This window comes from Taudactylus pleione, unplaced genomic scaffold (assembly GCF_031769625.1).
Source record: "Taudactylus pleione unplaced genomic scaffold, aTauple2 ptg000609l, whole genome shotgun sequence".
NCBI lineage: Eukaryota > Metazoa > Chordata > Amphibia > Anura > Myobatrachidae > Taudactylus > Taudactylus pleione.
Window position 1 is genome coordinate 15339114 of NW_028285011.1, and position 13925 is coordinate 15353038.

Below are 13925 nucleotides of genomic sequence, written 5' to 3' on the forward strand. Positions count from 1 at the left end.
AACTGTTATTTATTTTCTATCAAGAAAATATCAGATTATTTTAAAATAGCTTTTCACTATGGCTATATTACTAATGTACATACAGTATAGTACAAGTAGTGTAGCTCAAAAAATAGAGCTAGTAAAAACATTCTGAAATCATTTTAGTTTTTCTTGACCTCAAATTAGTAATGTATGACTATTTTTAGAAAGGAAACAAGTTAAAAAGTATTAATTTGTTGTACAGTGTTATTATACCAAAGTGACTGAGGTACTAATTAAATCACCTCTGCTCATGCATGTATAGCCTTATTACCAAAAGTGTTAGAGGACTTTAAGGACCGAGTTTTGGAAACACATTGTGTATTAACCTATTAATTTCAGCATCTTTCCAGAATAGTGAGTGTGGAAAGAGATGGCATCTCCGGTTTTGACGTTCCACTCAATGAATTGATTACTGGCAGTAGGATGGATTGCAATCTCAAGAAGATGGTAAACGCTAGGATTTATTTTAATTGGTGAGAAAATTAGCATGTTCACATATCTTACAGATATGTACACAAACAGTGATATCAGGATGGCGCACAAGTTATCTCCCCAAATGTTCTTTATGCAAATCTTAAGTTCAAAGTGCAAGGTTGAAATACACAGGTCTTTCTAGTTAAGGTGGCAGCAGTCTTTCTGTATTTCCACATGGTGACCGGATAAAAGTAAACTGAAAAGGGGGTTACAGAGAACAGGCTCCCGATAGTGTAGCAATTTAAATAAAGCGCACATGCTCGAAAAATGATTGTGCGTACCGAATAAATCTTTAAAGCTTATCTGAAACTTTGCATGGATATTTTAAATTAATAGGAGGAGCTCGGTCAGAGCCAGATGAGTTGAGATAAGATTTATATATATATATATATATATATATATATATATATATATATATATATGAGAAGGGGTACCTTTGGTGCGCTACAACTTAGAGTATTAATTAAATAGAAGAAATTTCCACCACTTACGGGGATTTATTGCAATATTAGCTGTTAGTCATACACAACCTTCTAGTTAGTCTTCAAATCACCATAAGTTTAGGTTTTGGATATTGTTCATAAAATAAAAGCCCTATGGTAGCCCATAATTCTTATACCTAAATATTTTATTCTTGGTATATCAACAGAGGTAAAAATATAAACAATTTACAATACAAATCAATACATAAATAGCATAAAACAACTTTTAGTAAACCTGCCCCAGTACAGAAGGATAGATGTTATCTGCCACCTACACCTTTACAGGTGTGAGCTCTTAGGTGGACTTCTTATGTGGTAGGTGCAGGTTTTTCAAAGCGATGACCCTACGCGTTTTGTCCACCTACGGGACTTCATCAGTGGTAAACACAAAAATGGAACTGGTTTGAACAAACACTTGATGATATGGAACTGGTTAGAACACTCAGTGGTATAAGCTTATTTTCTGTCCCTTGATAGGGAGAAATTCCTAGAAAGGCTTTTAAAAGTCAAGTAGTTCTTATAAAGATTTTACTGGAACGATTAGATGGATGTTTCTCAACCAATAAATGTAACCAGATTCCTTAATAGCAATTTAAATATGAAGATGCATCATATACTCCCAGTGTGTAAAAATGATGAGACCCAGTGCCAAGCAAGTGGTAAAACTCTATTCAGTCCAGTGAAGTGTATGTCTCCCTCTGTTAGCAGTACTGTACACTTCATTGGACTGAAGTTGTAGCGCACCAAAGGTACCCCTTCTCTTTCATTTTTAGGTCCTCTACTAGCAGAGGTCCACCTAATTGGTGCAGCTGAACCAATGTATGCGCGATATAAGGGTTCATTTTATTTACTTATAAATATACACATACATACACACACTTCATTGGTTTACTGTAGTACAATAATATGGTAGCAGCGGCCTAGTGTAAATTAGTGTGTGTATATATATATATATATATATACACATATATATACACACACACACTAATTTACACTAAGCCGCCGCTACCATATTGTTGCACCACAGTACGGCCTTGAGTAAATTAGTGTGTGTGTGTGTGTATATATATATATATATATGGCACAAAGAAAAGGGAGCGCACCATTGTGAAATAAATCACAAAGAGTTTATTGCATTCTAAATAGGAACACTCAAATGAGCAAGCATATCACAAAGAGTCCAGATGAATACCGCACGGCGGATATCCTCTAATCCGTCTGACCACTAATGGTAGATGTGGGTAACCAGCTCTTTCTCCTTCGCGCTGGCGGGACCAATACCAAGCGTCACTCCAGTGCCCAAACTAGTTTAGTCACAATGGGACTTCGTCAGTTATATATATATATATATATATATATATATATATATATATATATATATATATATATACATACATACACATATACACACTAATTTACACTAGGCCGCTGCTGCCATATTGTTGTACCACTGTAGACCAATACAGTGCAAATTTAATGCCTACTTAAACGTATCGCATTTGGCTTTCAATCACTGCTAGTATAAACACTTGTCCCTAAAACTTAACTCTGCATGCAAATATTCATTGTACAGCTAGTAATGTTCAGTACCTGTTGCTGAAAAGCCCTTTTCAGCTTTTCTATTTTATGAAGCATTTCATACTTCTCTGTGGAGAACAATTCTATTTAGTATTTTACCGCTGTAGAGGTGCTTACAGAGATTTTTTTTTTTCTTTGAGATACTGTAGGAGCTGCCATTTTCTCTCAAAGGTAATAATGATTTCACAGTCTATTGGAATAATGTATTTAGTATGAATTCTACAGAGAAGTTTACAAATCATAGAGCAGAATACGGAGTGTTTGCAAGTAGCTTTGAGTTTTTTTTTCCCAACATATACTTCAAAAACGAAAGTTAACGAGATGGACTAACCATCATAATTTGTGGAAATGGATAAACAACTAATGAGGAAGCACCGCTCAGGGTAGGAGCAGACAGCTTTTATGTCTTATTAGATACTTCTATATCATGTAAACAACTTTGTGTCAGAGAGATTACAAGACAGTCTGTAAATAATTTTCAGTGAGCAGTCAAGTTCTACTTAAGAATCTACAGTACAAATGTTATTTTAGGACATCCAGAAGTGCTACATCTTTAATGCCAAAGGGGAATTCAATATGTGTATTCGCCCGAAAACAGATAATTAGTTGGGCGTATAAAACAGGACTTACCGCATTTTTTTTCTTACCTTTGGGCAATTCAATTAAAGCCCATTTTATCTGCCCTCAAAATTATCCGTTTTCGGGCGAATACACATAGGATCCGTGATAATTTCAGGGACCTGTGTGTTTTTGCCACCAGCTTCCCAATAACAGAGGCATTATTGGGAATTCACCTGCTGAGCTCCTGAAAAAAAAAATGTCTCCGATAAGGGCTGCTGGTGGCCATGTTATGGGGCTAATTAATTAGCCCCGGGGGGGATCAATAAGACGCTGTACATTACCACGGATAATTGAATTTCCCCCCCTATAGCCTCATATTGTACATTGCAAGACACAGGTAAATATACATAAGCAGCTAGATAAACGACTCGTTCTAATGTTTCTAATGTGTAGCCACGTTCACTTGGATAATGTCAAAAAATAGGGAACTTGACGCAAAGAGGTTCCTTATCTTCCTACAAAATAGCTGTCTTTGTATAGAAAATCATCTAGCAATAAAAAAGAATAAAAGGTCCTCATCCACACAACTTAATTTATTGGCCAGGCAAACCCCAAAGAAGCCTAATTTTCCGCTCATGAATATATGTACCTAATACCGAAAGTAACAGCAGTGTCAGAGCTGGCCCACAGCAATCTTAGAAAGAAACAGTTCATGAGACGTGATTTGCCCTTTGGGAGCCGACATGTACCACTACCTAAATTGAGGTTCAGCACATCTACAGGTTAGCCCACTGACCAACCTCCCAGAATACATATTTGTATTTATCAAGGTCCTACAGACATGATCCCTCAATAGCAATAATATAAATATTTCCCCATCAGGCGCAAAATATAATGGCCTACCCATAATGATGGTTTACATTTGCAATTTATTGCCTCCATGTGGGTGTATAAAACTACAACCTTGACAAAGTACCTAGTATTAGATATCTGTTCTATGGAATTTTATGTATTTTTAAAAACAATTACTAAATTAGCTGTTCTGGCCACAGAAAGCACAAAACAGCATCTTAATAACCACTGAAACATTAGATTTATATTTGTTTTAGTTCTAATAACATTTCCTCAAAGACACAAAGGCTTTTAGAGCATAATTAATTGCAGTGAGATTTTTCTGGCAAAAATTAACCCAATTTTCTATTATCGTGGGTATGCATGCTCCAGATACCCGCGGTAACCAATAGGAAAAAAAAAAAATTAAACATCGGGCGCAATTTATTTTTCTATGCAAAACACGTGTGAAATTTGAAGGAAAATAATTTAAAAAAAATTAGGGGAACAATCTGTACCCTAAAATATAAAAAAAACAATAGGGTAACAGTAATAATGATTATTACTGCCCCAAAGAAAAATATATTGTTTTTAAAAATTGCATTGTATTTGATTTGTGCTTTTTTTAAAAAAAAAAAGTGATAGAAAAAGCAAACTTTGTGTTGTTCGTTTGTAAAAATTAAAAAAAAAAAAAAGTTATTTTAGGCCAATTTAATTTCTTTTTAAAGACTATAATAAAGCAAGTATTTTTCATTAAAAAACGCTTCAATTAAATTATTGGGGTAAATAAATTTCCCAAAAAAATGATTTTGGGGTTATTTGAGGCCATTAGTTTTAGCAATCAATGATGATGTCATTATTGGCTAATAAAGCCATTTGGAACCTTCCAATTGCTTAAATAGTCATTTGGGGGATTGTCTTAGGGGTTCGGAAACAAATCCCAGCAAGGTTTCCTTAAAACAATGATTTTAGGGAAAATAAGACATCGTCTGAAGCTGCAAGAAAAAAAGCTGCATTAATTTCTATACAAATTACAGTGCCTGATTTTCTTGCAGTCAATTAAACAGGAAAAACCTTGCGGCTGTGGGGAAAAAACCCTCACAGACTTTTTTAAATTTCGCCCACAATTGAATATGCCCCAAATAAGATTTCTGAATCAACTAGATCCTATCGGCTTCTTATAGAACATCGCCATCTTGTGGGAATAAAACTGAACTTTACTTCTATTTTTCTATCTTGGGACTTTAACAACCCAGATGCTATAGGCTTGCTTGTGTAAATCAGAAGGAAATTCTTTTATCTATTCTCTATCCTTAGACCCTAGACCTAACTAATAATGTCAAAGAAAAATAATAACTTTATTTTACCTATTTTATTGGCCAACAAACCATTTTTTACTTTTTTGAAGATGCTAAAAGAATAAAGGCTGAGTGTGCTGAATTTCAATGTATTAATAAATGAGCATCTACCGATTCAAAAATGTACAGAGGGGACTGCCCACAAACACAGAAAGACACACCAACCTCCACTGATCCATAAGGATCTAACACAGTCATCAGTGACAGCAGAATTATTAATTTCTTCAAGTCCGAGAAAAAATAAAACTGGGGCAGTAGACCAAAAATGTACAAAGCAATCACCTTCCAGCAGGCAATAGATGAAGGGGTCCAACAATTAAAACATGCTACGCCTCAAACACCACCCAGAAGAACAGGAAAATAGAGTAAAATTAAACTTGTCCATCAATTCCAGGAGAGAGAAAGAGATGCCCTCTGTGGATCAAAATCTTAAAAAGCTATTACTAAGAAAGCCAGAGGATCATGTACTTTTAGACCGTGTCCATATAGCTCTAAGAACAAAGTCCCACAATTTAGGGATATAATCTTATGATGCCACTACTATAACACAAAGGAAGCCGTGTTATGTGAGTCATGAGAGCATCAAATCCTTTAATTTCATGATTTGTCCTTAAGCAAAGTGAGTTTAATGGGTAGATGTACTAAGCCTTGGAGAGAGAGAGAGAGAGAGAGAGAGAGAGAGAGAGAGAAAGTGGAGAGAGATAAAGTACCAACAAATCAGCTCCTGTCATTTTTCACTGTTTGAAATATGACAGTTACTGGTACTTTATACCATTATTGGCATAGTTATTGGTACTTTATCGCTGTCCACTTTCTCTCTCTCCAAGGCTCACTACATCTACCCCTAAGAGGGAGATTTATCAAAGCTTGGCGATAGATAAAGTTTAGAGAGATAAAGTCAAGGGTTAAAGTGGGCCGGAACGGGGCGGAACTGCGTTCCGTCAGTTCTAAGTGCCGGGCTGGAGAGGAGCCAGGCGTCCGCTGAGCTTTTGTTACCAGTGACCATTCCTTCCCTACAGTGGCACTCTGAGGCTGGAGCTCACTCCTAAGCTCCGCCTTCTGGCTCCGGCAGTTGTTGAAGTCTCTCCCATAATTCCGAGGAGCACTGGAGAAGTCGTACGGCAGCGGACACAGGAGAGGGGCTTAAGGTGAACATTGTGTGTTTGTTTATGTGTAAGGGGCACTACTACAGGGGGCACCACAAATGGGGCATTACTACTGGGGGGGCCACCACTACTGGGGGAATTGCATAAGGGGCACCACTACTGGGGCAATTGCATAAGGGCACCCACTACTGGGGCAATTGCATAAGGGGCACCCACTACTGGGGCAATTGCATAAGGGGCACCCACTACTGGGGGCATTATGTGTAAGGGGCACTACTGCTGTGGGCATTGTATAAGGGGCACTACTGCTGTGGGCATTATGTGTATTAGGGGCACTACTACTGTACGAATTGTGAATAAGGGGCACTAATGTGGACATTGTGTAAAGGGGCACTACTGTGTGTCATAACATAAAAAAGGGACACTACTATATGGTGTAATGTGAATAAGATTGTGCTACTGTGTGATGTAATTTGAATTGGGAATACTATTGTGTGACCACAACCCTTTCTTTTGAGACCACACTGTCCCTTTATTGAAAAAGAAGGTAGGGAGGGCACAAATTTATATATTTATAGTCTGCAGGGGGGCGCCGAGGACATGGAGGGTGAGTTTCACCACGTCTCTAGGACCACTTTCAGCACTGGATAAAGTACCAACCAATCAGCTTCTGTCAATCTTTTACTACTCTTCTGAGAGACACTATAAGATATGGTTGGGGCTTCTCTTTCCATATTTGGGTATGGCCCCAATGCAAGCTACACCCTGCTAAAAACCCACTACTGCAGACTTTCCTTCAGAGCAATCTACTTCAAGCATTAAAGTGCCTCCTGCTAATGCGGTGCCAAAAACTCAGATACCCCGTGAGAGAATGGAGCACAGTGACTAAGAACACAAAACTTTCATCTGCTAAGTGCGGAACCTAAAATCGATGTTGATACTACATGACAACTCTCTTCTTGAAAATTAAGTTGGTGCATAACTCGCTCTATTTTAAAAACTGTTAAAAACAGTTCATCTAATGTTGAATAAACTGGGCCATATTCATCACCATAGTAATAAGCTATAAAAGTTGCAAATAGCAGTTAATGTTAGCCTAATTTAGACAAACCTGAAATGGAGGACATAATGTCCTCTTGATACTCACATGGGTCACCTATATTGTTCTGAAGTAGCCCTTTTGCACTAGATCTTAAATAGTATGTAGTGTTTACTACTTTTCTCTAGATGTGGTTTTAACATGCTCAACTTATATGTTAGCAGTGTAACCTTTACATATCTCCAGGAATAATATAACATATATATATTTCTTAATAATTACAGGCATTAATACTGTGCTGTGGGGCAGGGCCGATGCAAGGTTTCTGGGCGCCCTAGGCAACATTTCACCAACCGCCCCTGCTCCCTCCAATTCATAATATGCCATGCAGGGGCGTATCTATAATAGGTGCAAGGTGTGCGGTTCACAAGGGCCCCTAGGTCCAGGGTGGGCCCACACCGTACACCGGGCACCCATATAGTTTCATACTTATCCGTCCGTAGTCACCAGCATGCTGTTCCGCAGTGCTGGGCCGGCGCTGCAGAGCGGCAAAAATCACTGAGAAAATGGTGGCGGACATTTTCCCGGTAACTCTGCGCATGCACAGTGCTGCAATCCCCAGGAACACGGCGCAGATGCCATTTTCCTGGAGACTCTTGCATGGTCAGTAGATTCTGGCACGAAGCCAGAATCTACTGCCGCACCACCCGCCGCGGCACCGCACGAGAGAGGAGGGGACCCACATTGAGTCTGCACATGGGGCCCCTCCTCTCTTAAAACACCCCTGATGCCATGCATCAGCCTCCCCAGTTAAATAACATGCCACACAGCAGTTTCCCAAATTCATTACATATATAGAATATTACACACAGCAGAGCATCAAAATCATAATGTACCTCACAACACTGCCGCAAATTTATAATATGCCACACAGCTGTGACACAAATTCATTATATGCCACTCAGCCATGAATTATGCCATTAATTTTTTTTGTGGACTCAGTGGTGCCCTCCGGTGGCTGGCACCCTTAGGCGGCTGCCTAATGGTAGCACCGGCCCTGGCTGTGGATGGTATATAGGTATCAACGTTAACCACACCATCAATTTGTTGTCCCCTGGAATAAGTTTTGTGGTCACAAAGTTTATATTTATGTCTTTGCTTAAAATTTTAACATCACTACCTTCGGAGAGCGCAGAATTGGCGACACTGCAATAACTCTCAGTGATGTCTTGCCATATAACAAGCATGCCTGTGGCAGGAAGGTGTCTGTTGGCCCTCAGCAGCCTTTCTAAAACCTTTGTCACAATCAGCTCTACTTCAGCTGTAATTAGGCTGCCTTTGTTTTTGGCTGGTTGCTGCCTGCTTGGCCCCGGGCTGGTTGCCTCCTGATTTTTGACCTTCCCATGATTAAATAGTAATTGATCCTAGAATAACTCGGCAATGATTTTGTGGCTGCATTACTAATCTTTAAAAGGGGAAACTGCAGTTCTCCCACAGTAGTTACATTTTTTGATACATTGTGCAACACCCATGCTGGTCGGGGCGCTTGCCTACTCATCAAGAGCATCCGCTGTGATGCAAGTAAGGATATTACTTTATTGATAGCATAAGTGCAGCAAACTGAAAAACAGGAGCTGGTGTTAATGGTTAATATATGGACCAGCATAAAAAAATGCATAGTCTTGGGGATTATGTGCTCCAATATCCCAGCTCCATTAGCAAGAGGCTTAGGTGATGGATGTATGGCGTACTAAATTGAAAAAAAAGAAAATCATTTGTAATAAACTATTTTTTTTTTATTATATCCACATAATTTTATGTGCTTGCCATCAATGCTCAATACAAAAAAAAGCATATTGGAATTTTTCAAAAGGGGATAATTCACTGTCTGGAATAGCAATCCTTTTCACCAGGGAGATAAGACATCATCAAGAGAGGTCAAACTTACCTAAAACCGATAATTGGACATTCTTTACAGATATTACACTTGGCTTGGTGTTTGGCAGTTTCAGCAGCAGCAACTCTGTGAAGCACCGGGAGCCAAACCATCGACTGTGGTTCCAACCTCATCCAATCCAAAAACAAAGCTGCTTCAATTTCTGGCTTATTGTTGGCCTGCAGGTTACAAATACAGAATATGTTGGAAACATGAAGGTATTCTCACTAGGTAAAAATTGTATCAAGCATAGTAACATATTCAAAGATACACTACATTATTTCCATCACTGAGGCTGCAAGCTGAGCACTTTCATACAGGTCATGGACCTCCGATGCAATATCTAAAATCTTATTTAACAGTAGTGTGCACATTATTACTTTTAATACATTTCAAAGTACAACAAAGCAAAAAGTGTTTTACCTTCAATGACTGTTTTTTTTCCCCATCACAACACTTAAATAATGAGTGACATCACTACTCTCCAAAGGTGTGTTATACTTTATGGTTGTGACAGCACTAACTCTGCTAACGCCCTAAAATAACTTATGGCATATTTAGGGAACCTTGCAGCAGGGATAATTTATGTTCACCATTATCTATTATACACCAGTGTTAGAGGAGTAATCCCAGGGTCCAAATAAAAAAATATTTTAACTGTACTACTAGCATAGAATCACAATACACTAACCAAATGCAAGGCCTCTCAATTAATTAGGTTAAGTTTCAGTGGCAAATGCAGAATTTTTTAAGGGGGCTATATATATATATCGCGCATACATACACTCATTCGGTAGCATACACATAGTATACATACAGTACACACACAGTACATATAGAATATAGTACTTAGCTACTTACACAAACCAAGGGCTGAGGAGGATCACCGCCACGGCTACCCTAGAAGATGGTATGTAAGCAGAGCCGCTGCAGTTGCTGGCCATGAGCATCAGCCCCAATCGGCAGTCTGTATCCAGTGCAGAGAGCTCTTCAGATCAGAGCTCTCTCTGTCTAAGGAGTTGATGCAGCTCCAATCACGGCCGCTTGGAACCCCCCCCACCCCGCCACGTGCACTACAGGGTTTGATGAAGACAGATTGCTACAGGTTTTATTTAGGAGTGTACTGAGAAGTAACAAACATTGTCTGTTTTGTTACATTTATGGTAAGAAGTACTTAATTACATCAAGTCACAGCGGTCATTCGTATTTGGACTACTGCAGGAAAAAAGATTCCCACTGGATTGATAAATAATTAAACAACAAATGTCAGGGTGTTTGCAGTTTATTATATATTGCATTGTAAATGTAATTTGCAAACATTAATAAGCAACGACACTGCTCTCTCGTGTATGTGACACTTAATTTCATTATTATATGGTGTACAAACATGGTAATGAGTGCTTAGCATTCATCATTAAACACTGTGAAGCCATCGTAAGACATAAAGGGCTAAGGGACATTTGCAGCATGTGGGCACAGTGGTTTAGCATTGCTGGCTCACAGCACTGGGATCATCGGTTTTATTCTGATCAAGACATTATCTGTGTTGAATTTGTATGTTTTTCACATTTTCTCCCATAGTCTCAGATTAATTGGCCACTGCAAAAAAATGGTTCCTAGAGTGTTTGTGTAAAAGAGAATTTAGACAGTGAGCGCCAATGGGGCTTGGACTGACGTGAATGATTACACTGTCAAGTCCCACCTCTACACTATCATAAGGCAGAATTATACGCCTGACAAAAATATTACAGATACCCGTTAACATTAGTTGAGTGTGCATTTGCATCCAGAAGGCTCATTTACAAACATGTAGTTCCTCTTCAAAAGGCAACCCAGCTCCCCTACAAATATATGTAAATATAAACTATACTAGTTTTCTTAGGATATGTTCTGTAGTTTTTGATACGGTCTAATGACATTAGTATGATTATAAACAAATTAGATAGATGGTACATTAAACATTGTTGATTGTAACTTCTATAAGAACAAATTATCTTGTTCTCTAACAGAAAGGCTTGGCCTACTAATATAATGCAAATTAAGCATATTATTCTAGAATATGTGAACAGGAGATAAATCATTACAATATAAAAATAGGTCTGTATATACATTTCCAGAATAGTGAACCAGTCATTAGAGGGATATTTATCTACAGAGACTCAGATTCTTCAAGAATCAATATTCCAGTACATTAATGGAGCTGCTGATTAATATGCATTTTTTAATGGGAAAAGATGCATTCTGTATTGAATAGTGCACTGCATGTTACAACCAGAATTAGAATGAGCATTTAAAAGCATCAGGCTGCCTTGCGGTAATCAGCATAAATTAGGAAGACAGAAAAAGGCGCACAGAGAGCAGCAATTCAGTAAAACTATATATCAGATTTATTTTGTAGCCTATAATCAATGTTAATTTGTTAATTGTCATAAAGGTAGACGGCTGAACCAAGATTTCTGTGGAGCTTGCACAGTCGAATAGATGGGCTTGGTGTTGATTAGCGCTGTTAAAATGTATCACAGGGCCAGGAATTGCTTAAAGATTTAAAGCTGTATGGTAGAAGCCTGGTTAAGAGCAGTCTTGGCTTTTATTGTTAGTTTGGATCACTCGCTCTGTTGCTGTTACATCTTCTTAGGTGACCTCTAAATCCCACAATGGGCAGGATAGAGAATTCTACTGAAAAAAAAAAAGAAGAAATCCTCTACCTGCCACCAGTTGGTAGGAATGAGAAATGTGATGTAAACAGGTTTCATAGCCCAAAAAGACTAATAGCTAGCTTGTTATAATTGAAACTTTTTGGGAGGGATGGACGTGTGGTGGTGGAATTAGGTGGTACATCATAATTCTATAGTTCGTAAAATCATTCTTCTTTAAATTTTTTAATCTAGATAGTATCACTCAAACTATAGTCCTATAACATTAGCATTAAAGTGTTGTAATTCTTTAAACATATTCTGATGCTGCAGGGAATAAAAACGGTCTATATATCTTGCTATACTTTTGTTCCAGAAACAATTTACTATTGGCCCGTTTAAAACAATGCTTCTACCAACTAGACACATTTCAAGGCACAGAAGGCTGGTGCTGCGTTGCGTGGGGCTTTGATGCTTATTCCATATTTGTATGCAATGATTATTATAACAAATCTTGGATTATCAAAAAGGCACCATAGACCACAAATGCTGCATGTATCTATATTTCATGCATCAGCATAGGTTACATGACAGGCATGTTACGTTCTCACCAGACCATTTTATAAACTCTACCGATGTCCCTTAGCCTGGAAACTAATGTTATAAATATATATGGTTTTATTCTTAAATACAGAATGAAATATGCCTTAACCTTCCATGCCAATGAAGACAGCAAATCTGCTGGGGCAGATCAGGTTCCAATGCGGGGTAGGGAAAGGAAAAGCTGTAAAGTGGGAAGTGCCATTGCAGACTGCTAACCTTAAAGTAATTGTTTCTTACACAGTGCAGAGGTTCACTTTCAACTTTTCATTTCCCTGCGGGCAAACACCTAGCTGAAAACTCTGCAGCCTGTATTTGCTTTTGAAAACCGGTCACATTCGTTTGTTCTGCCATACAAACAGGGCACATAAACCCCGAGTGAAATGGAAGCAGAGGTAGAGCTGTTTTGATGACATTTACAGTGCTGCTTTGCGAAGAGTGGGGGTTGAGCAGAGAGCATTACTGTTCTCCAAGGGCTAACATGATCTGTCAGGGGACCACATAATATGCCAAACAAACAAACAGGAGCTTTTTTCATTCATCTGCACTATACAATACTGCAATCAGCATGTTCCGGATTGTCCTATATTCCCAAAAGGAAAATAAAGGGAGGCTGCATTCCGGTTTTCACTCTTTATCCTTATAAATAGACTTAGGGAAAAAATGCACATCAGAATCACAGCTTTGACAGTTCCTTTCCATCGTATTGTTCCCTTTAGTCAACAAGGAGTATTCATAGAAAAGATTTCAGCAAGATGCTGTATATATGAATTGGCATGTGATGCTTAGGAGGTGCAGTGCTGATACTTACTGACAAATCCAAAATCACTTTCTTACATAACATTTCAAAAACAAACAGGGTTGTTTACAGACAGTAATATAGCATTATCTCTATCAAAATATGGTATTTAAATTGAATGAGACTGAAAAATGTCATAACGTTATGATCTGGAACCAGGGGCTTCTTAAGAGAGGAGGGGGCCTGTGTGCACGCCCCGTGCGGGGCCCCCTCCTCTCTCCCCGGTGGCCAGCAGCCAACTGACATGGCTGGCCAGCCACCGGAGCCTTAGTAGACTCCGGGCACTAGAGTGTGCCCAGAGTTTACTGCGCATGCGCAGAACACTGGTACAATGGTCACGGCTGACAATTTCCGGTTCCGGTTCTGTCCGCCGACACCCGACGCGGGACCACAGACAGCTGAGTTTAAAATAATATAGGTGCAGGGTGAGCGGTGCGGGGCACGTGTGCCCCGCACACACTGCACCCATTATAGATACGCCACTGTCTGGAACAGTTCATTTCA

General features: G+C 38.9%; 1 protein-coding gene across 5 annotated transcripts in view; it reads right to left on the bottom strand.

The window, feature by feature from the left end:
* DMD (dystrophin) overlaps positions 1-13925 on the bottom strand; it is a 2214077-nt gene that overhangs the window by 67674 nt on the left and 2132478 nt on the right. For all 5 annotated transcript variants that reach the window (XM_088454197.1, XM_088454193.1, XM_088454194.1 and 2 more), the window contains one exon: positions 9402-9568. In XM_088454197.1, the coding sequence (XP_088310323.1) occupies positions 9402-9568 (167 nt within the window). The remainder of the gene's footprint in view (positions 1-9401; positions 9569-13925) is intronic.